Below are 23,151 nucleotides of genomic sequence, written 5' to 3' on the forward strand. Positions count from 1 at the left end.
TCTTTTTAGATAAAATGTATTTTCCACTTTACCAAAAAGGACAGTTCGCTAAAATAATGCAATAACCATTTAGATAAAATTTCCTAAATTCAAAGATGCTTTAGTTTAATTCTTTTCAGAGGAAAACATAATCTTAGTACATTTCAAAGAAGAAAAAGCTCTTTTGATACAGTTCAATTGCTAAGAAATAAAGTGCATACAGTTCCCGGTAAAAATATTTTTCAGTATCATATAGCTCAATATTTGAATATACAAGATTAGCAAAATGCTGTCAAAATGAAGCCTCAATGCAATATTTGAAGTCTGGAAAACAAGAGTTGAGAATATAAATTCTATATAAATTATGAAGTTGTTTGTTTTGTTTTGTTTTCAAAAAAACACACACGCCTGAAAGAAAATATAAGTACAACTGAAAACTAGAATGAATTAAATAATTCCTCAGTTTTCCATGGCACTGGGCACCCTACACAGCAATACCAACAGGGAGCACCTGAAATGCAGAGTCACACTCTGACTGATGACCTTGAACTTCTGCATTTGATTTACAAGTCTCTGATGTCTGACTGGTTTCTTCTTGCAAAGGAGTAACTTTGTCATCAGGTACATCCGCAGCAACAGCAGAGTCAGACGAGACACAAGAACTTGGAACGGAAGTAATTTGAAGGCCTCTGTCTTCTATGCCATCGTCCAGACCGGCCGTCTCATTAGCATCTTCTAACTGCTGAACTGAAGTTAAATACTGTTCAAGAAGACTGTTATCCTGCTCATTATTAGAGCTCGCTGTATTAGAGTTCTCTTTATTCCATTCATTGTACTCTTCACTGGCATCGCCTGTATCTGATTCTCTGAAATGTCTAACTGTTTCAATGGAATTCCCCATTAAAGAGCTCTCACTGCCTCCCATGGAACTCCTTTCAGAATCAAATGAAAACTGCAAGTGAACTTGTTCTGTGAGGGAAGAGTGAAAGCCGGAGTCTGGAAATTCAATTAGGACTTTGTCAGGAGCAGCTTCAGCATCTGAAATAAACCAGTCAGAGGCACAGGCCGAAGAGGGCTCCTGACTTGAGATAAAGGAGGGAGAAGACTGGGAAGACAACAGGGTACTTGACACAGGAGCACTAGGCTGCCAGGCAGAGCTGAGGTGCTGGTTCACTGTCTGCTGCCAATCTTGTAGCGATCTCACCTGCAAGCACAGAATGAGGGCTCGTTATGGAAGAAGAGGCTGGTGATTATGTAGCAAACTTTAAAACACAAACAACCTCCAGGAGGGCATGCACTGAGGCTATTTTTCCAGTAAAGGAGCAGTGTCCGTGTCTACTTAGGCCAGTGACTAGTGAAACCCAGGTGGTGAACTCCGTGCTTCTGAGGGCCTCATCCACTGTGTTTAATGGCTGCAAAACATACTCCTAGTTTCTGCCATATATTTACAGTATGAGCACCTTGATCCCAAAGAGTGAGAAAACAGGGATTAACCAAATGAAAAATTAATTCAAAGAGATAGTAGGTCACTAGAATTAGCTTTCTTGTCTTTTCTTTTTTGAAACTCTTACCTTCCATCTTAGAATTGATACTAAGTATTGGTCCCAAGGCAGAAGAGCATTAAGGGCTAGGGTTGGGGTTAAGTGACTTGCCCAGGGTCACACAGCTAGGAAGTGTCTGAGGTTCTATCTGAATCCAGCATCTCCAATCTCTACATCCGTCTTTATCCTTATCTTTTTATATGAAACATAGTATACATCTTTTAAAAGTAGGAGATAAATATGATAAAATAAATCCAGGGAATAAAAGCAAAAAATACTATAACGGTACTAAGTAATACAAACTATAATCAATCATACTTTAGGTGTACAGGCAGGCAAAAGAGTTTCCTAAATGTTAATTAATGACAGAGTAAATGTATTCTCTGAAAATATTGCAGTTAACTCCTTGGCCACTAGATTCTTAAATCACATGAAGATTTTTAAAAGTCTATAGGTCAAATTCCTGCTACAAATACAATCACAAAAAGATTCTGTCTTGGATGACCATCAAGCAGTATTTGACACAAAAAAAAATTCTAGGATAGAAAATAATTCAGATGATGTCCTATAAACAAGAAGTCAACCTGTATTCATCTGACAAAGCAGCTTACACTATATTTCTCGGGATGAGCAATCCTGTAGCCACTCACTTTTAAAAATCTCAAATCGGCAGGCCTAGAGACGGGAGGTCCTAGGTTCAAATCTGACCTCAGACACTTCCCAGCTGTGTGACCCTGGGCAAGTCACTTGACCCCCATTGCCTACCCTTACCACTCTTCTGCCTCGGAGCCAATACACAATATTGACTCCAAGACCGAAGGTAAGGGTTTAAAAAAAAAAAAAATCTCAAATCGGGGTGTAACTAGATGGCTCAGTGAATACAGAGCCAGGCCTGGAGACAGGAGGTCCTGGGTTCAAATCTGACCTCAGACACTTCCTAGCTGTGTGACCTTGGGTAAGTCATTTAACCCCCATTGCCTAGCTCTTACCATTCTTCTGCCTTGGAACTAATACTTAGTATTCACTCTAATAGGAAGGTAAGGGTTTTTTGAAAATAAAAAAGCTCAAATTAAACTCAAATATAAATTAAACACTGTCCTACAAACTAACTAGATATGCTACAAAAAAAAAACCCTTAAATTTGGTGGATACTATTTCCTGGAAGGAAATAATAGGAGTTTTTCTTATAAGTATATTCTACCTATTAGCCTCAATTAACAAACATCTATTATGTGCCAATTATATGCCAAGCAATTACTACCCCAACCAGTGTCATTTTAACATTCATTCATCCAATAGTAGAAAATATCTATCATATCCATAACACCACACTAACTGGAGAAAATACAAAATTCAGATAAAATACTTCATAAATATTCCAAACACAGATAACAATACTACACAGGATTACAAGGCAAATGCATCATAAAGATATAAAACAAAGTACTTTGTGAAGGAGGTCTGAAATGGTAGTCATTCCAGACAAGGGGGAGGGAGAGGGAATGGTAATAGTTAAAGGTTTCAGGGAGAGGTTGGCATTTAAGTTGAACTTAAAATATGATGAGAAACTCAAAGGACATAAGACATAAGGAATAGCATAAGCAAAAGGAAGAGTGTTTAGAGGGCAGAAAGTAAACTTTTTTGCCCATAGTACTGAATAGGAGGAATAAGAGCAGTATGAGATAATGGCCAAATATGGAGTATGTTGAGTACAAGGCAGGAAAGGCCTAAAGATCTAGGCCTAAGAAGTGTGAAATAAAGTCTTTAATACATATAATTATTAGCAAACCTTGCCCCTGTAATGCTGTTCTGCCTAACAGAATAGTTTCATAAAATTCTATTAACCATTTCCCTTCACCTTTGAATTTTATTTTCATTTTCCCAAGTTATTAAAAAAAAGATTTTTTTCATATAAGGTAAAACTAAAATATCACTTTATTTAATTTAATCCACTACTCCCACTTCTAAAAGTATACGGCCATTAAAGTACCAATTATCCTTAATCTTTGCAAAGGGTAGCTAACATGCCAGGGAAAGTATTTAGACTTATTCCTTCTTCTTATAGAAATGTATATTTTGTTTACATAAAGAGGCAAATCAATGGAAGAGAGTTTACCTGGTTCCAAAGGAATCTGACAGCCTCTTCCTGTACCAACTTTTGAATATGCTCTTCATCTCTTTCTTTTTTCAATCTACAATTCAAAATGTTCAAATTACTCACAGAAGGCATAGAACTTGGTTACCAGTTTCAAGAAATTAAATTTCTAAGTCCAGTGATGATCTTTCTACTCTATCTCATCTTAAACATAAACCTTAGAAGAAAGTAAAATAGCTATATGAAATCTTAGCAAATATGAACTAATATCACAGCTAATTGATAAAGATCTTACTCATTTCTATATACCACTGTGTGGAACAGTAACACAGTAACAATAACAATCAGAATATCATGCATAAAACAAAGTACTAAATAATTTTATCTATGATTGTGAGAAACTAGTCCTAGTAGGGATCTCTGTATTCTTTAATTCCAACTCATGGATGCTGAAGAATGATGTATATAGTTTTAAATTTACCTCTTCAAAGTTAATGAAACGTGGACTGTGATTCATACTAGGAAGGAACCAGGAGGTGGTGTTTTTTGGGAATTGAGTGATATGTCAAAACAAAAAAAATTCCTTAAATTTTTCAAAAACAGAATAAAGTTAACAAAAGGTTACTTAAAAGATTTCCCTGTTCAGCATTAATAAAAAAAAAATAGGTATATGTTAGAAACTTTAACATACTCAATAATTTTCATCTGCCCTTTCATATTTATTTTGGTACAGTGCATCCACAACCCCAGGTGAGTATAATAAACTTGATGAATCCTTTAACTACAAAGAAGTCGATGCATTTACATTTTAAATTAAGCAGCCTTAATAAATATCATATTTATTCAACACAAACCTATAAAATTTTAATTGTTTTGCCTATAAAGTAAATGGATCATGTGAGTTATAAAACTTAAGGAAAGGTCCTGCAAACTTTAAGATTCTATTAAAATGTGACATTATTATTAGTAGTAGTATTACAGAAGCAGATCCAACCAACACTCTTTATTTTCTGAAAAAAGCTCCAGCATCTGCTGACCTCTTGCTGTTTTGGGACTGATTGTATAAAAGTCCTATACTCCCTACTGCTTTTATTTCCATCTCTCCTCACTCTAAGAGAATATGAGCTCCTTTAGTACAAGGACAACGTCATTTCAGTCACTCTGTCCATAGCATTTGCCAGGTACCTGGCACCCAGCAGGCACTTAACGAATGTTTAATGAATGATTGAGTTCCTGCCCTTACAGTTCTTTTGTACATTTAGAAATGAATACACTTTTCAAGGAAATCTAATTTCACTCTGTTGCCACAGATCACAAGCCCTGCTATGCCCTTGTAGTAAGTCTTCATGAGTTTGTGTGAAGGAAGTTATTGAAGGGACTTTGATCCTGAGGATAGAATTGAAGCTCTGGTGCCCTCTGTAGTCAGCAGGAAAAGCCAGCAATTGAGGTAGGGGACAATGAGGAAGGAGGCAGGCCGGATGTCCTCTGGGCACTCAGGCGGAAGGAGTCTGGGCCACAGTCACCTCATGAGGACTGATGTGTGAGAGTCAGTGGGCAGAGAAACAGCTAGATAAACTGAGGCCAGACCAGATTTGGCACTCTTGTACTTCCGAGTTGGAGCTGTCTGAGGCTGGCTGGCTGGCTCTACTATGGAAGAGTATAGACCAGTGATGGGCAACCTTTTGAGCCAGGTGTGTCAAAATTCACCAAAAAACCGAGCATAACTCAGCCATAATTTTGTGATATTTATAGTTTAAATAGTTTAAATAACAAAAAAGTATAACTGTAATATATAACTGTATTTAATAACCAAATTAGGTAAATTAATATAGGGAGAATTGTCATTTATAGTGCACAGAGTGTCTACACTACACTATAGCAAATGTTTCATCCTCAGCATGTGGCCCCATACTTCTCTGTATGTGACCAAATGGCTACGTGTATCAGTGCTGACACACGTCATAGGTTTGCCATCACCAGTATAGGTCAAAAGTCAGTTAAATGGAGGCTATATATTGATCCTTTCTTTAGGAATGATCCGTTTCCTCACTCTGCATTCATCCTCTCCTTTCTGATCAATAAAATATTAAGATCTATGGCCAATCTCCCCATTTTTAATCCTTACAAGTTGCTGCTCCTGGGAAATGTATCACCCTATAGCCAAACTGGTAATGAGTTTGTTTAAACTTAGCTGGTTTGGCCTCAGTTAACAGACATGCAGTCTCCTGTGGGCCCACCTCCAGCGTGACAGAGGCTGGCATAGCGCTCCAGGACTCAGGTTATCCCCGTACCACAAAGAGGCATCGGAAAAAGACCTGAGAGTAAGTTTCCAAAATGAAAATCCTCTTGTGCCCAGTAAGGTTAGCCTGTATCTCAGACACTTCATGATCACTCAGTGATATGAAACAGTTAGCCCTCTACTCACAAGCAGGGTACAGCTAGAACAGAACTCCCCACCCACCTTCTCATTTCATCCATTAAACAAACAATGTGCTCTTGCATCCTCCTCAGCCGGATTTCATAGCGCACTTCTTTGGCTTGGGGGTGGTAGTTCCTGATGTGAAATCCCCTCCAGCAGGCCTGGAGCTTGGTAGCAGCTTCATTCATTCTTCGAAGTGTGGCAGAATCTTTGTCCAAAGCAACAGATCCCTCAGGTAAAAGCCTGTGGGGAAGTTTTTCTGAAATGATTTGAGACAATGTGTCTTGATTAACAAACTGTGTGCTAGAAAGCCTGAATCCCCCTGTCCCAGCAAAGGCCTTGGGGGAATGACTAATGCAATCCCTTGAGACTTCACTTGCTGTGACCAGCTCAGGGTGCAGCAATATTCCAACTCTGCCATCAGTCTCTGGGTTCCCCTCACTATTTTCTGGTTTAACTGAACTCTCTTTTGAAACCCTCAAAGCCTTTTCTACTTCTTTGTCCACATCTGGTTTTTTCATTTCTTTCAGGGATTCAATCACGGTGCCATCATCTTCCAGATCCAAGTTTATACCATGTAATCTCAATTCAATAGTAGGAGATACTGGGGACAATCCTGAGGCAACAGGCATAAAAGTAGACTCTGAGGAGAGAAGACTACAGTTCAGTTTATCTTCATCTGTCTGTATATCCTCTAGGTGTAGGTCATTTCGAGAAAACCTTGCAGTCTGTACTGAGGCTGACAAGTTGCTCTTAATAGCATATAAGTGATCCTCATGGGCACTTGCCCCAACCCAAGAATTTACTTGAATGACAGGTTCTAAAAAAAAAGAAAGATAGTTTCATTTGAGTAAATAAGAATTTATTTTTTTTTAATTTTGAATATTTTCCCCTAGTTACATATTTCATGTTCTTTTCCTCTCCCCTAAACCCCCCCAAAACCCCCTTAGCCGATGCACAATTCCACTGGGTTTTACATGTATCATTGATAAAGACCTAATTCCATATTATTGATAGTTGGACTAGAGTTATCGTTTAGTGTCTTCATCCCCAATAATATCCCCATCAGCCCATGTGTTCGAACAGTTGTTTTTCTGCTGTTTCTCCTCCCACAGAGTAACTAAGAATTTAAAGGGTCTATTTTGACCTACGAATTCTGCATTCACATCAAATCTCTTAAGAACAAAAATGAGTAAGTTATCAAATAACAGTGATTCTCCATACTTCTCAAATTATAATATCTTCTAAAAATCCAGTGACTTCAGATTTTTTTACTTCATAATTCTTAATAAGAGTCATCAGAATGTGTAAGCAATTTGTTATTTTCTTATTCCAAAATGGTAGTGCTATAAAACTTTTAAAAATAATTTAAAGTAATCAAAAGATATAAACAAATAGTTCTCAAAAAAAGAATTGCAAACTATAAGCAACCATAAGTATGATCATCCCAAATTACCAATAAGTAAAATATAAAAGAACACTGAGATTTTACATTATACCCAGAAAATTAACAAAAATGGCAAGAGAAGAAAATAGCCAGAGTTGGAAGGATAGTGGAAAGTTGGCCACATTCAAATTCTTGGAGGTATGACAAATATATAACAAATACACCTATCCAGCAAAACAGATTCCAACATCAGCCATGTCCAAAAAATGCAAGCCTCATTTTGTACTAAGTCTATGACTTTTCTGTCAAGCGACCAGCATGCTTCATTGCCAGTCCTCTGGAATCATGGTCCATTACTGCATTGATCAGGGTTATTAAGGCTTTTGAATTTGTTTGTTCAATGTTATTACTGCATAAATTATTCTACTTGCTCTGCTCACTTCACTCTGGATCAGTTCATACAAATCTTCCCAGGTTTTTCACTGAAATGGTCCCTTACATCATTTCTTATGGCACAATAATACAATATTACATTCATATACTATCATTTGTTCAGGTATCCCTCAAATGATGTGCATCCTCTTAGTTTCATTTTTTGCAACTAAAAAAAATGCTATCAATATCTTTGTATACAAAGGTCCTCTTTCTTTGATTTCTTTGAGGTACAGACCTAGTAGTGGTATCCCTAGATTAAAGTATATGCACAGTTTAGCAACTTTTGGGCATACCGCTCTAAATTGCTTTCAAGAAAGGCTGAATTAATTCACATCTCCACCAACAGTACATTAATGTGCCTGTTCTCTCACAGCCCCTCTAGATACATTGGTTAGTTCTGTTGAATGTTTATTTCCTCACTTTCTTTTATCGTGTTACAAGGGCAGCTTGCTGGGCAAGGAAGTGAGAAAGATGGTTTTGGAAATCAAGGTGACAGAAAAATAAATGCAATCAATAAAAATTTGAGAAGAATTTCTAAATAGAAAAGTTTGACCTATGTTCTAAAACCAGTCTTAATAAAAACCAAATATAGGGGTAGCTGGGAGGCTCAGTGGATTGAGAGTCAGGCCCCGAGAAGGGAGGTCCTGGTTCAAATCTGGCCTCAGACACTTCCTAGCTGTGTGACCCTGGGCATGTCACTTAACCCCCACTGCCTAGGCCTTACTACTCTTCTGCTTTGGAACCAATACACAGTATTTATTCTAAGACATAAAATAAAACAAAACAAAATAAAAACTAAATATATGAATGTGTGTTATATGTGTCTGCATATATGTATATATGTATGTACATATATATGTATATTATATATGTATATATAACATATACATATGGTGCCATATATACCCTTTATAAAAGCATATGGCAATCTTACCACTTTCCAGGCTTATTTGGCACCCTGAAGTTGGATCTGAGGCCTCCGGTGCAATGGCTATCTCAGTTTCACTAGTAGTTGAAGATGAAGATTCTTCATTTTGGTTTTGACACATCAATTGTCTCTGATGAAGCCTAAAAATCAATAACACATCAATTTTAAATTATAGTATACGTCATGTAGCAGCTCCCTTCCACCCCACCACCTCCAAAGTTTCAAATCCTTGTCTTGGAAAACTGGGAAAGAAAGGCTAGAAAGAACTTTCCACAAGGCACTTATTTATATACATAAAATCCTTTAAGGCTTTACCCAGAAATGACCTAATCTCTACATAAGATATGACTAAATGTTTTCTGATGTCTTCATAAGCAAGTAGTTAAACACATCTATAAATATATTTAATTACAAATAGAGATATGCATGTATATGCATACACAGTATGTGCATGTATGTGTGTGTCTGTGTGTGTCCGTAGCTCCCTTTCACTCTTTGCCTACCTGGACCTCTTCCCACTGGACTTCATTCAGCAATGAAAGGCAATGGAGCCTTAAGTTATGTGGCCGGATCCACACATTAATGTCACCACTTCTATAACCCAACAGTAATAAGGATTCTTTTTTTAAAAAAAACTGAGATTGTTTCTAGACTCTATACTAAGTATCAGTTCCAAGGCAGAAGAATGGTAAGGGCTATGTATCTGGAGTTAAATGACTTGCCCAGGGTCACACAGCTAGAAAGTATCTGAGGCCAGGTTTGAACCCAGGACCTCCAGTCTCTAGGCCTGGCTCTCAATCTACTGAGCCACTTAGCTGTCCTGAATGATGGAAGGTATAATACTTGTTGTAGGCATCCATCAACAAGCATTTATTAAAACCTATTATCTGTCAGATACTATGCTGGGAACACTTTCACTGTATGTTGGAATTAGAACCACTAACACCGAACCTAGCTGCCACAAATTTTACTCACTCACCTCTGTTTGCTCAGTATCTTCTCCAGTTTGGCATCCTCTGCAGTTTGGAGGCCCAGAGTAGAAGTAAGAGGGCAAACAGTTGCCAGATATTGGACCAGCTGGATGTGCTGACCTGGTCGATATGATCTTCCCTTGCCCTGGCTGTAAAGCCACTCAGCTTTCAAACTGAAAAAAGAATCAATAAAGAAGAGTCTAGGATGGCATGTCCTCTTTTAAAGCATGTTGTGACTGCTGATCTCTTCAAGCCTCATCTTCATCTTATGACATCAAGACATGCTTTCAGCAATGCGATACTACAGAAAGGAAGCTCTGGCTTCTGGACCCTTTTACTCATATACTTCAAGCTAACTTCTGATAATAAAAGTCTTAGTAGGCTTTTCTTTAGTCATAAAATTCACAAACTGTCTTAAAAACTGGCCTATCCTGTTGCACCACCAAAAGAAACAACATACAGGCAAATTAAAAAAAAAAAACTTGGAAAGAACTCTATGGGATGATGAACAGTGAAATAAGTAGAACCAAGAAAACATTATACACAGCTACAGATTTAATACTTAAAGAATAACTTGTGAATGCTAACGCCAGAGAATGAACTGAAACAGGAAAGAACTAATTTATATATATACATCTATCTCTGAGATGATACCTTCTATGGGAAGGGGCTGAGACTTGTAAATATATTAATAAAAATATATAAATTTTGAAATGTTAAAAACTGGCCTATCTGGTTCACTCGTCTTACTAATTAGAGGCATTAAAGATGATTGCAAAATTGGGGATGTTTTTGTGGCAATGCTGCACCAAAACATAGATGGAGTTCTATCATTTTGATACAGTATTCTGTGTCAGATCTATTCTCATTTGAAAACTACTTCAGAGACGTAAAAGTCCTCTTGAGCCTTTCAAAATGCATAGTTTATGTCCACATCAACACCAATATGCATATCACCTGCCCACTAGAGACTCTGCCACAGACTGTGGGGGAAAAAGATAATTTTTCTAACTGCGTAAGGGACAAATACACTCTGTGAATTTATTGGTCCCTAGAACATAAAATACAGTTAACTTAGTTCACTGTGATTTGTCTACATTCCAGAATGGAAAAATGGGTTCTCAGAGGTATGGCTGAACTGAGGTAACTATGTAAGTTCTGGTTAGTTAACTGTCAGGACTAATGTGAGGGGGCAGCTGGGTGGCTCGGTGGATTGAGAGCCAAGCTAGAGATGAGAGGTCCTGGGTTCAAATCTGGCCTCAGACACTTCCTAGCTGTGATCCTGGACAAGTCACTTAACCCCACTGCTTAGCTCTTACTGCCCTTCTGCCTTAGAACCAATACAAAGTATTGATTCTAAGACAGAAGGTAAGGGTTAAAAAAAAAAGACTAATGTGAAAAAGTTTTCTTGGTATTTATAAAATAGTATAATTATAAGATCTAAGTGAATCATTTATCAGCATTATTAGCATTTATTAATATATTATCAGCATAATGATGAAGAAAACCACAGCTCACCCTCCATTGTATTTTAGCATTTTTAAAAAAGGCTGGTTTAACTTTCAGGAAATTGCAAAGTTCCTTTAATAAACCTAAATTTCTCCTAGAAAGCAAGGACCATCTTTTTAAGTCATAAAGGATGGTATACTGTGCAAGGTACATTTTATGTATCTATAATGTACAATCTTGTGTATTGGAATGAGCACTGACTCTAGAGTCCAAGGACCTGGGTTCAAATCCCATTTTTTTGATGACTTTATGTGACCTCAAAGAAATCTTTTAGCCTCCTGGAGCATGTGTTTCCTCAACTGTAAAATAAAGAGGTTGGACTAGGTACCTTCTCATGTCCCTTCCCGTTCTAGATCTAGGGCCCTATAATATTATTTTTTTAATTTGGATTTTTTATTTTAATAACAAATTTCCACATAAGTTTTCTGAAGTGATATGATTCATATCGTTTCCCTCCTCTCTACAGGAGCCGACAAGCAATTCAATCTCAGTTACATGTATTACCAAGCAAAACATTCTATGATATTCTAATGGGGCTATAAGTCAGAATACTATCATCCCCAAGGAATCAAAAATATGTATCACTAAGAGAACAAAGGAAGAAGACAAGATGGGTATGATCAGATAGATTCAATGCATAATTCAGAGCTAAAAACAGGAACCTCAGTAAAGGATGATGACAAGGAAATATATGACTCAAGAAGAAGACAGGCGGGTCCCTGGACAAAATAGTGAGAGGAAGACGATAGGATGCTTATGTGCTCCAATATCCTGACAATGTCAGGAGAAAGTGAATGAGACACTCAACTGCACATGGGGCAGGTCCTGTGAGGTAACCTCATGGGAGGCCCTAGACAAGCATTGTACAAGATGGCCAAGCTCAAATGGATTGTGATGTGTATCACTGAATGAATGAATATTTATAAAAGGCTTATCTCATGGCAGTACCTATACTGAGTGCCAAATACAAATACAAAGGGCAGATGGATCTGCTCTCTATGAGCTTACATTTTAATAGAGAGAAACAAGAACTTTAAGAGAATGGTAGTTAGGGAATGGTGCTTTGGTCTGGGAAGTCACAGGGATGATAAGTGGAATCAAAGGAGTAAATGCACTGATGAAATCCCAGATTGACTTAAGTATGTGAAGTATTTACCAGTTTGTCTTCTACTGCCAGCTCCACCAGTGCAGGGACCATGTCTTATACAAGCATCTTTATGGCCTTGGGACCTGCACAGCAGTGTTCCACACACACAGATTATCTGACATATATTAAATATGTTCAAAGAGACAACACACAACAAAGAGTATGCCTTTTGTACTCCTTTGAAAAAGTATCACTGTTGCCTAAGGTTAATTCCCAATATATTTCAACTCAGGATCATAAGGTCTCCTTTGGGAATAATTGCTAAAGTATGTGTAGCAGAGGTCTCTAATGTATAGAAAGAGTTCCAAATAACAGCCAGATTCTGGTGAAGTCGACAGATTATCACTCTTTTTTATGCTTAAAGCCTCAGCTAAGCATGCATATCAGCAATTCTGAGACTCTTCGCTATTCCAAGTGTCTCAGGTATAAACATGTAGCCAACATTCTGCCCCCTTGAATCTATTAAAGAAATTTAAAGAACACTAAAGAACTGATGCATGTTTTTGTAATGGTAGAGAGTTGTAATCATCAATCAATAAACATTTATGAAACACCTATTATGTGCTAGATACTGTGAAAGGGAATTTTTTATTCCCTTTGTCTATTTTAAGTTAATCAATCAAAAGCTTAAAATATCCCTATTTAACACTTAGTAAGTCACTAACAAAGAAAGTTCACGCCCTAACAGGCCACAAGCACTGCCTCCCCCTCTCTGCAAATTGAAAGGCTGTGATTGATTCCTGAGATATGAAGAGAAGAGCTGATGGCTCTTTTGATTCTTGAGCTCTTCATGCTTGGCACATTCTTTGGCTCTTCATTCTTTGCAGCCTTTAGCCCTGTGTGAGCTCTGGTGGGATTCCTGGCAGTCTTGGCCTCATGTGTGCTGAAGGTTCTCACAGTTTTTCAGCATCTTTGGTTCTTTGGATTTCAGCTTCCTGATCTGGACTTTGGATTCTGGTGAGATTCTAATTCGGATTTGCATTTATGGTCTGGAGGTACTAGGATTAGGACTTAAGAGTATTTTTATCTAGGTGATATTTTCTACCTCCTTCCTATATTTCTCACTTTAATATCTCTACCTTGCCGTAAATAAAGCTACTAATCAGCCTACTGACTCATAGTTTAACTTTAGTTTTTATAAACGGCGACCACAACAATTCTTTTTTTTTTAACCATTATTATCTTTGTCAAACCAAATTTTTAACTATCATATTTGGCCACCCAATTTTAATTATTATAACACCATGCTAGGAACACTTTCATTATACACTGGAATTAAAACTACCAATACTATATAGGAGAGTGTTTTTTTACAAGAACCTGTATGTTCTTGGTAATGTCAATTAAACTGAGTGCACACAAAATCAAAAAAATTAACTTCCAGGCTCCTGAGACCTGAGGTTGAAGGGAAGACTTGGAAATTGGTTAGAAGATTTTATTCACCCTATTATTCTTCTTTCATTCCCAAATTCAAGATTTAAAATGGATGGTTTGCTTAAAAAAAAACACAATGATGGCCTCTAGCTATATAAACAGATTCAGAACAATACTACAATCACTGCAAAGTTTAATACAGAATATTTAAAGAGATTCAAACCCAAACAAAAATCATTTAGAAGTGCAGGTACTTGGACTTTACATAATTATGTTCTATTTTCCTTAAAGCACCCTTTAGCTTCAACTGGTTTAAATGCTCTTCAAATTCCCTACCCATAAACCCTCAGTTAACACAGATCTGAGAATGTTATTTTCATCCTCCCTAGAGGAAAAAAACCAGCATTTCAAAAATGGACTATATCATCCATGCACACTGAAAATAACAAGACTGAATTAATAATCAAACTCCCTCAAACACAAACTAAACACTTATTAGAGCACCATCTACTGCTTTAAAAAAAGAGAAATCTCCCTTCTAATTTAGGTAGTCTGGGACTTAAATGAGTCACTTACCTACTGACACCTCTGGTTAAGCAATGCTAAATTCATTCTACTCCTTGCCATCTACTAGTGTTGTCAGGAAGATTTCTGAGAGAGAGAAGGGCAGGGAGAAGAGGAATGAATGCTTGTTGGAAGAGATAAGGAGGAAAGAAAACTCCTTCAGCTGTCATCTTACTAACCAGCATTGATCAAAATAGCCAGTTATGAAGGAAAGTAGATGGAAAGGGGGCAAAGAAAAGAGGGTCACTGAGGCATCTTTTTTTTTAAAAGGAAAACTTACCTTTCATCTTAGAATCAATACTCTATATTGGTTCCAATGCAGAAGAACAACAGTAAGAGCTAGGCAATTGGAAGTTAAGTCACTTACCTATGGTCACATAGCTAAAAAGTATCATGGGCCACATTTGAACCCTCCCATCTCCAGGCCTGGCTCTCAATTCCCCCCACACACACACCCTTTTTTTAAAGAGACAGAGAAGCACACAGGGAAGGTCAGAAGAAAGTCAAAAACCCAGGTTAGCTTTGATAGCTATAGACTGATTTTATAACAAACTTAAAAAAAGAAAGCAAGCTATACATAAGAGATAGTTGCAGGGGGCAGCTGGGTAGCTCAGTGGATTGAGTCAGGTCTAGAGATGGGAGGTCCTAGGTTCAAATCAGGCCTCACACACTTCCCAGCTGTGTGACCCTGGGCAAGTCACTTGACCCCCATTGCCTACCACTCTTCCACCTAGGAGCCAATACACAGAAGTTAAAGGTTTAAAAAAAAAAAAGAGATAGTTGCAGTTTCATGTATAATCACCTTTCTGTTCTATCACATATGTGTAAAATGCCTATTTTATTTAGTGTTTGTTAATAATAGTTCAGAATAAAAATATTTAAAATTTTTTAAATTGTTTTAAAGTGGAAGAAAAGGCAAGCCACTGTTCCCTCCTTCCTTGCCCTTTTACACAGGGGAGGCAGAAGGGAATAGGGAAAGGAGAAAAGGTTTAAAAAAAAAAAAAGGAAAAAGAAAGTAACCCTACTCCACTCCTCACTAACCCTTATTCAACTTTTCATTTCAAAACAGTACCTCCCTCCACCAATTCCTTACCCAGTAATCCTTTGAGGACCCCGCTCCCTAACCTTCTGGTTCTGTTGGAGCCCTTGACCTAGACTTGGAGGTAGAGGCATCCTTATTGCCAGCAAAAGGTTTGTGATGGATGTAGGGATGGGAAATCCTTAATTTCCAACACTAAGGTTATAATGCACTCAATGCATTTTCCCAAAGAAAAAAGTTTATTAGAATTAGAAATTCTATAATAATTCTGAATTAGAAAAAAACTATAATAAAGTTCATTTGGAAGAACAAAAGATCAAGAATATCAAGGGAAATAATGAAAAAAAATGTGAAGGAAGGTGGCCTAGCAGTACCAGATATCAAACTCTACTATAAAGCAGCAGTCATCAAAACAATATGGTACTGGCTAAGAGACAAAGAGAGGATCAATGGAATAGACTTGGGGTAAGTGACGTCAGTAAGACAGTGTATGATAAACCCAAAGAGCCTAACTTTTGGGACAAAAATCTACTATTTGACAAAAACTGTTGGGAAAATTGGAAAACAATATGGGAGAGATTAGGTTTAGATCAACATCTCACACCCTACATTAAGATAAATTCAGAATGGGTGAATGATTTGAATATAAAGAAGGAAACTATAAGAAAACTAGGTGAACATAGAATAGTACACCTGTCAGACCTATGGGAAAGGGAAAATTTTAAAACCAAGCAAGAGTCAGAAAAAAATTACAAAATGTAAAATAAATAATTTTGATTCTATTCAATTAAAAAGGTTTTGTATAAACAAAAACAATGCAACCAAAATCAGAAGGGAAACAACAAACTGGGAAAAAATCTTTATAACAAAAAACTCTGACAGAGGTCTAATTACTCAAATATACAAGGAGCTAAATCAATTGTATAAAAAATCAAGCCATTCCCAATTGATAAATGGGTAAGGGACATGAATAGGCAATTTTCAGATAAAAGAAATCAAAACTATCAATAAGTACATGAGAAAGTGTTCTAAATCTCTAATAATTAAAGCAATGCAAATCAAAACAACTCTGAGGTATCACCTCACACCTAGCAGATTGGCTAAAATGAAAGAGAGAGTAATGAATGCTGGAGGGGATGTGGCAAAATTGGGACATTAATGCATTGCTGGTGGAGTTGTGAACTGATCCAACCATTCTAGATGGCAATTTGGAACTATGCTCAAAGGGCTATAAAAGAATGCCTGCCCTTTGATCCAGCCATACCATTGTTGGGTTTGTACCCCAAAGAGATCATAGATAAACAGACTTGTACGAAAATATTTATAGCTGCGCTTTTTGTGGTGGCAAAAAACTGGGAAACGAGGGTATGTCCTTCAATTGGGGAATGGCTGAACAAACTGTGGTATATGCGGGTGATGGAATACTATTGTGCTAAAAGGAATAATAAACTGGAGGAGTTCCAGGCGAACTGGAGAGACCTCCAGGAATTGATGCAGAGCAAAAGGAGCAGAGCCAGAAGAACATTGTACACAGAGACTAATAATACACTGTGGTAAAATCGAATGTAATGGATTTCTGTACTGGCAGCAATGCAATGATCTAGGACAATTCTGAGGGACTTATGGAAAGGAACACTACCCACATTCAGAGGAAGAACTGCAGGAGTGGAAATACAGAAGTAAAACAATCACTTGAACACATGGGTTGAGGTAGACATGATTGGGGATGTAGACTCAAAACAACCACACCAATGCAACTAACAATAATATGTAAATGAGTCTTGACTGATCACACATGTTAAAACCAGTGGAAATGCACGTCAGCTATGGGGGGGGGGGGCTCAGGGGGTGAAGGGGAAAGTAAGAGCATGAATCATGTAATCATGGAAAATTTTTCTAAAAAAATAAAATATTTGAATCTGAAAAAAAAAAAAGAAATCCAAAGAAACAAGTTTATACATGATGATTAGGCCTAATAGTACTGCACTTCAATTACAATACAGGTTACAATGGCTTCTGTGGACTTTTGGGGAGCTAATTACCAGGTGGGTTTTGCCTAAACTTGGTAGGAAGAAGAATGAAAAAGGCATCTATTGTTCGCCGGGCACTGTGCTAAGTGCTTTACAAATATTATATCATTTGATTCTTACATCAATCCTGGAGACATAGAGTGATTGGCCTAGGGTCACACAGCTAATAAGTATCTGAGGTAGGATTTGAATTCTAGTATTCTTGACTCTATAGTACTGAAATTAAGATGTATATAAATTTTTTAAAAAAGAAACAATATACAAAAAACTATAGATTAAAAGCAACAAATGCTACACTCTATTTATACCAGCTACATATGTTACTCTAAACATTCCCAGGTTTTATACTATTTCTCTTTGAAACTACCCCACAATGCTCATCTTTTTTTTTAATCACATAAAACCCTACCTCTCATTACTTCAACCAACCTCATTTTGCTGTTCCCACTCCCACTGTAAAACCATTAAGCCAACTGTCCCAGCTCAGCCCCAATTCCAATCCCTCCTCTCTACCAGCTCAGTCCAATCACTAATTCTCACTCCAGGAAAATTTCTGCCTGAGTCCACCTGAGTAGTTCTGACTTTCCACTGGGAATTCCAGACTGCTCAGTTTTATTTCTATAGCATTGTCTCTAGGTATGATTCACAAAAACTTGTGAATCAGTGAAGTTTGGCAAGGTATCTCTGTGGAGTAAAAAACTTACAAATCCAGAGAAAAACGGTCTTCTATATCTAGTACACTATTAATATACTATAAGAATTCCTTACATGCCTCTGCCACATAAAATGGGAAAACATTTTATTGGAATATGCAGAACAAAAAAAATCCTAAAATGGGATTTGATACCCACGTTAAAAAAATGGTTTTAAAAAATGTATGCCTACTCAAAAGCAATTAAGGAAGAACCATAAGGAGTTTGGAGTTCCTGTTTTCTCTTTCTTTTCTCTTTCTTTCTTTTTTTTTATTTCATTTCCCCATCTCACTCAGGATAGAACTGCAGAGAATATATACATGGACCTGATCACTATACAGGAAATCTGACCTACCTGGTTTCTGATTTGGACAGATTTGCCCCTCCTAAAGCAATCTGGTGACCCCCTGCTCCCAGAGGTTCACACTACTGATACAAAAATATGGATACCCATTCTGCATAGTCCACTGTAATTCAAAACTCCTCAGCTCAAGATCCAAGAGGTAGCTGGGTAACTCAGTGGATTGAGAGTTAGGCCTCGAGACGGGAGGTCATAGGTTCAAAGCCGGCCTCAGACACTTCCCAGCTGTGTGACCCTGGGCAAGTCACTTGACCCCCATTGCCCACCCTTACCACTCTTCCACCTATGAGCCAATACACAGAAGTTAAGGGTTTTAAAAAAAAAATCAAGATCCATCAACTTCAGCCTCCCTGGTAGCTGGGATTACAGGCATGTGCCTATTTTCTTTAAAGAGATACAAAACCCGAATGTGAAAATAAAGTCCCATATTGCATCACTAATTAAAAAAACTGTGCCCCTTAAAAATAGCTGAAGTAAAAAAAAAAGATTAAAATAATTCCAATTTCCAAGGTCTCTGTCCAATTTCACTTTTATCATATGCTATATAATCATCATGATTCTGCAGAGATATCACCGTACTGCCAAAGAAACAGCCTAAGGAACATTTTTTTCTGTGGTTCCAAAATATTGATTTAATAGAGAATTTTCACTCTTCTCATTTTTTTTTTTTTGCTTAACCATAAAAGTCTACCCTTAATGCTCCTTAATGCTCAAAAAGAAAAATCTATATTTAAACAATAGGTTAAAACTAAAGTCAGCTATATATCCTCACAAAATATTCTGCTCATTCATATTCACAGAGTATGTTGTGCCGAGACACAAAAAAGAGACAGCAATGAATTCTAATTTCTTCAAAAACAAAAAAAATGTAAGAAATAATAACAGCTACATTCCATGTCTTGGATTTACAACTATGCCCAGAGCCTGTTAATGTTAAATGTTTTCTAACAACCAGACACTCTATGGTACAGAATTTGCTAGGACACATTCCAGCATGGCTTAGTTATCAAAAGTACAGGAAAAATACCATTCACAGAGAATCACAGTTAGTACCTAAGTGACTGAATGTTGTTCTTTCTTTTTGGAGTATATATTTTAAGAATTGTACAATTTATCCCATTCCTAGTTAGCTAAGTACAAAAGTCTTTTTACTGATTTTCTATGGTATGAAGTTAAAGGGGTCATATTCACCTTTCCTTTTGAGAAATCACATATCCATCTAGGACTTTGAGATTTAAGCACCAGCTAACAATGTATGGTCGATAGTCAAAGCCTGGAATGGAAGGTGTGGCCATCACACAGGGATTGTTCATGATGGATAATTGTTCCAACTCAGAAAGGGATGCCAAGAAAGAAATCTGGAACAAAGGAGATTTTTGTTTAAACCAAAGAACTACTTAGTGTCAAAGCACTGGATTTCTGATGATTCACATCTTAACAAAACTGGAGGAGACAATTCTCTGTTGTTCTGAAAATGGGCCACCCTCTGCACTATCTACTAACTTGAAAAAAATCAGCAACAATATAGCCATCTGTCCCTGCTGTACTTGGACTTGGATTATCCCTTAGAAAGGTATCATCTATCAGCTTCCCCAACACAAAGAAACCAGAATATTTGTAAAAAGCATCTATGGTAATTGAGGGAAAGGTATACTCATGGTGTCAAACTTCTTTTACCCAGATGGTAGCAGAAGGATTACCACAGGCTTAACACATTAAATTAAGTCCAATCCTATATTGATATATTAGGATGAAGGAGAGAATGGGAGGGGAGTAAAGGAAGAATGAAATCACATAAAAGAAGTAAAAATGATTTTAAATTTCTACAAAGTGCTAAAAATAAGAAACTAACTTATGATCCCACCCTCATCCTCTTACTGTATCTTTTTCAAAAGTTCTCTCATTCATATAAATGGTTATCAAATATGTACCTCATTTAAGTCTCGTATTTCATTCTCTGCCAGGGAAAGGATAGCAAGGTTTCGAGGTAGACAAGCAGGAGCCATTCTAAGAGAGGTGATGATATTTCCATGTAGCAGGAGAGTCTTTAAGGTAAGACCAAATAATAGATATCAATTAAAATAGTGCAAAAGAAAATATACTTTGGCAATGTTGCAATATTGTGCAAATTAATACAGAAATAGATTTAGTTATGCTGTACAAAGCACAAAATTACAAAATATTAGATCTTAAAAAACCTTTAGATATCTAGTCCAAGTCCATCAGTTTACAGATGAGAAACCTGAGGCCGAGGAAGTTCAATAATTTGCCTTGGTCACAAAACTTATATCTCAGTTATATATATCAGCTAAATATAGCTGATCCTTTATTTCAAATCAAAACATAAAAACAAATGTATTAGAGAAACTATATGTAAAGTAAAATTTCTCTTTAAATACATTACTTGCAATTTTTGTTCATTTTTTCTTTAAATCAATGTACTTGACTAATAGAATTTGTGAATGAAGCAGAAAATAATTCCTACAGATGAGATGATGGGTTGATCGCAAGTCAACCAAAATTAGATTCTAATAATGTTACTGGCTCCAAGGTTGAATGACTACACTAGCTACTAATGATGTAAATGAGGCACAAAGATGAAAAGAGCTACCTTACAAATAGTTTCTAAAAAGCAGTGATTTCTAACTGTTGTTTGATTTCCCATTACTTTCTACTCCATAAAAGTCTTATAAGACATGTGTTTATCTTATCTTTAAATTTTGGGTTTTTTTTAATGAATTTCACAACACTGAATTATAGATAGCTGGAAGTGTCACAAATCTAGATTTGAGAATCACTGCTCTTGAAATTCAGCCAAATCAAGGGTTTCACATTGTGTTCTAAACGTCAATAAACTTTATTGGCTAGAAAGAAGGAAATGCCATTATATTCATTCAAAAGATAAAGATTAACTTTAATTGAGGATGGCCAATTTTTTATCCTATAGCATCAGTCCTAGACATTAGTTTCAGCTACAATTCCAGTAATCAGGAGGTGATGCAGAGAGGTAAAAAGACACATAGGAAGGGGAGGAAAGAAGCAATTTTTCAAGGAATCATGGAAATCCTAATTTTAACATAGTCTAATTCTTCTCTCAAAGAAGTATGATTATATACTGGTCAAATCATTAATTCTCAATATCGTGTCTTTAAATCTTTAAAAAGCCAGGAGGTCAGAAGGTACACTTACCTTAAGAGATGTGAGTTTAGAAATATCACCTATTTGGGATATGTTATTGTCTGATAAATCAAGGTGTTGTAGAGCTGTGCAGTTACTGATCTGGTCTATAGCCTAAGATGAGAAAAATATGAAACCTATTAATTCATGCATAAGCTCCATAAAACAAAGCACTTCTTTAGTTTACAACTACCAGAAGTTTCCTCTCCTGATTTCTCCCCTTATTACCTGAAGCAGGAGATAGAACTTGACAAAAGAGGGGTCAAGGACCTCTGGGGAGAAGTTTAAGAGATCTGGGAGACCATCATGCAATTGTAGGGGCTAGAGCTGGCCTTGGAGGCAGGAAGTCCTGGGTTTAAATACTAATAACATTCTGCTATAGTGACCCTGGGAAATATCCTTAACTTTTTTGGCACTCCATTTTCCTAATACTATGAGAGGCAGTATAGAGAAATGATAACTTTATTTGGTATTTGTTACATTTGGAATAAATTTTTAAAAAATATGTCAAGTCTGTAATTTGCAAAGAAGCTGATCCACATGGATAAAGAAAATTTCACACCCTGAGCAGAAATCACAAATCCAGTTAAAACAGAGAAGGAAGAGAGAAAAAGTGAGAGAAAGTACAATGGGCTTCATACTATGGCATCTTTAATAGGGTTTTCAGAAAATGTTAGAACTAGGAGTCTAATATCAACCTTCTCATTTTGCAGATGAGAAAATTAAATCCTAGATGAATGAAATGGCCTCCCCCTCTAGGGCTTACTCTACTCTTTGTTGTGTGAACTCAAGTCATCTCTTCTTGAAACTAATTCATCTGATAAATCCTGAGAGGTCTGATTTTAATGTTGACAAATCTTTCCTCTGAGATATTTATTTTTAGTTAGATAAATCTTGCTTCTGATAGGTTTGATTTTAGTGTATCATCATTTTAAGTATTTTCATTGGGATTAAGTACCTACATATTTCAGTGCTTGGGACATTACATGCACATTAAAGAAAAGAAAAGGTAGCTTTTTTATTTGTATTCAAATGACATTTAAAATAATAATTTTTTCAAAGGTTCTTACTTTTCTAGTCCTTAAGTATTTTTTTAAGGGAAAGAAGAAAAACCGTTTACCTTCAGATTATTTCCTGCCAAATTCAGCCATTCCAAGTATAGTAGCTCCTTCAGCCCCTCCACATAGCCAATACTATTATGAGGCAGGTTCAGCACTCGGAGCTGAGTCAGCTTGGCCACACCCATCATCCGAACCAGCCGATTATTGGCAACTGACAACTGTGCCATGACCAGGAAAAATAAATTATTCTCAGCAATGATATATACAAATTTCAGACTGACTTTAAAATAAAGGAAGGAAAACTCTTTTCAATAGTTAATCACAATTCAAATCTTATATTTAAATAAACTAAATAGTTCTTTCTGCTTATATGTTTTCAAGAGCTTTTCAATTTTCTAAACATTAATATGGACAGCTAAGTGACGCAGTAGATAAAATGCCT

At 36.7% G+C, this 23,151-nt stretch overlaps 1 protein-coding gene across 1 annotated transcript in view; it reads right to left on the bottom strand.

Moving 5' to 3' along the window:
* Positions 1-415: 415 nt before the first annotated feature.
* CEP97 (centrosomal protein 97) overlaps positions 416-23,151 on the bottom strand; it is a 30,341-nt gene continuing 7,605 nt past the window's right edge. Inside the window, exons 3-11 of the mRNA XM_044669197.1 lie at positions 22,769-22,927; positions 21,661-21,762; positions 20,403-20,516; positions 19,663-19,829; positions 9,764-9,928; positions 8,791-8,924; positions 6,077-6,854; positions 3,637-3,712; positions 416-1,183 (exon numbers count right to left, since the gene is read on the bottom strand). Coding sequence (XP_044525132.1) covers positions 464-1,183; positions 3,637-3,712; positions 6,077-6,854; positions 8,791-8,924; positions 9,764-9,928; positions 19,663-19,829; positions 20,403-20,516; positions 21,661-21,762; positions 22,769-22,927 — 2,415 coding nt within the window. The 3' untranslated portion in view covers positions 416-463. The remainder of the gene's footprint in view (positions 1,184-3,636; positions 3,713-6,076; positions 6,855-8,790; positions 8,925-9,763; positions 9,929-19,662; positions 19,830-20,402; positions 20,517-21,660; positions 21,763-22,768; positions 22,928-23,151) is intronic.

This window comes from Gracilinanus agilis, chromosome 3 (genome assembly GCF_016433145.1).
Source record: "Gracilinanus agilis isolate LMUSP501 chromosome 3, AgileGrace, whole genome shotgun sequence".
Classification (NCBI taxonomy): domain Eukaryota; kingdom Metazoa; phylum Chordata; class Mammalia; order Didelphimorphia; family Didelphidae; genus Gracilinanus; species Gracilinanus agilis.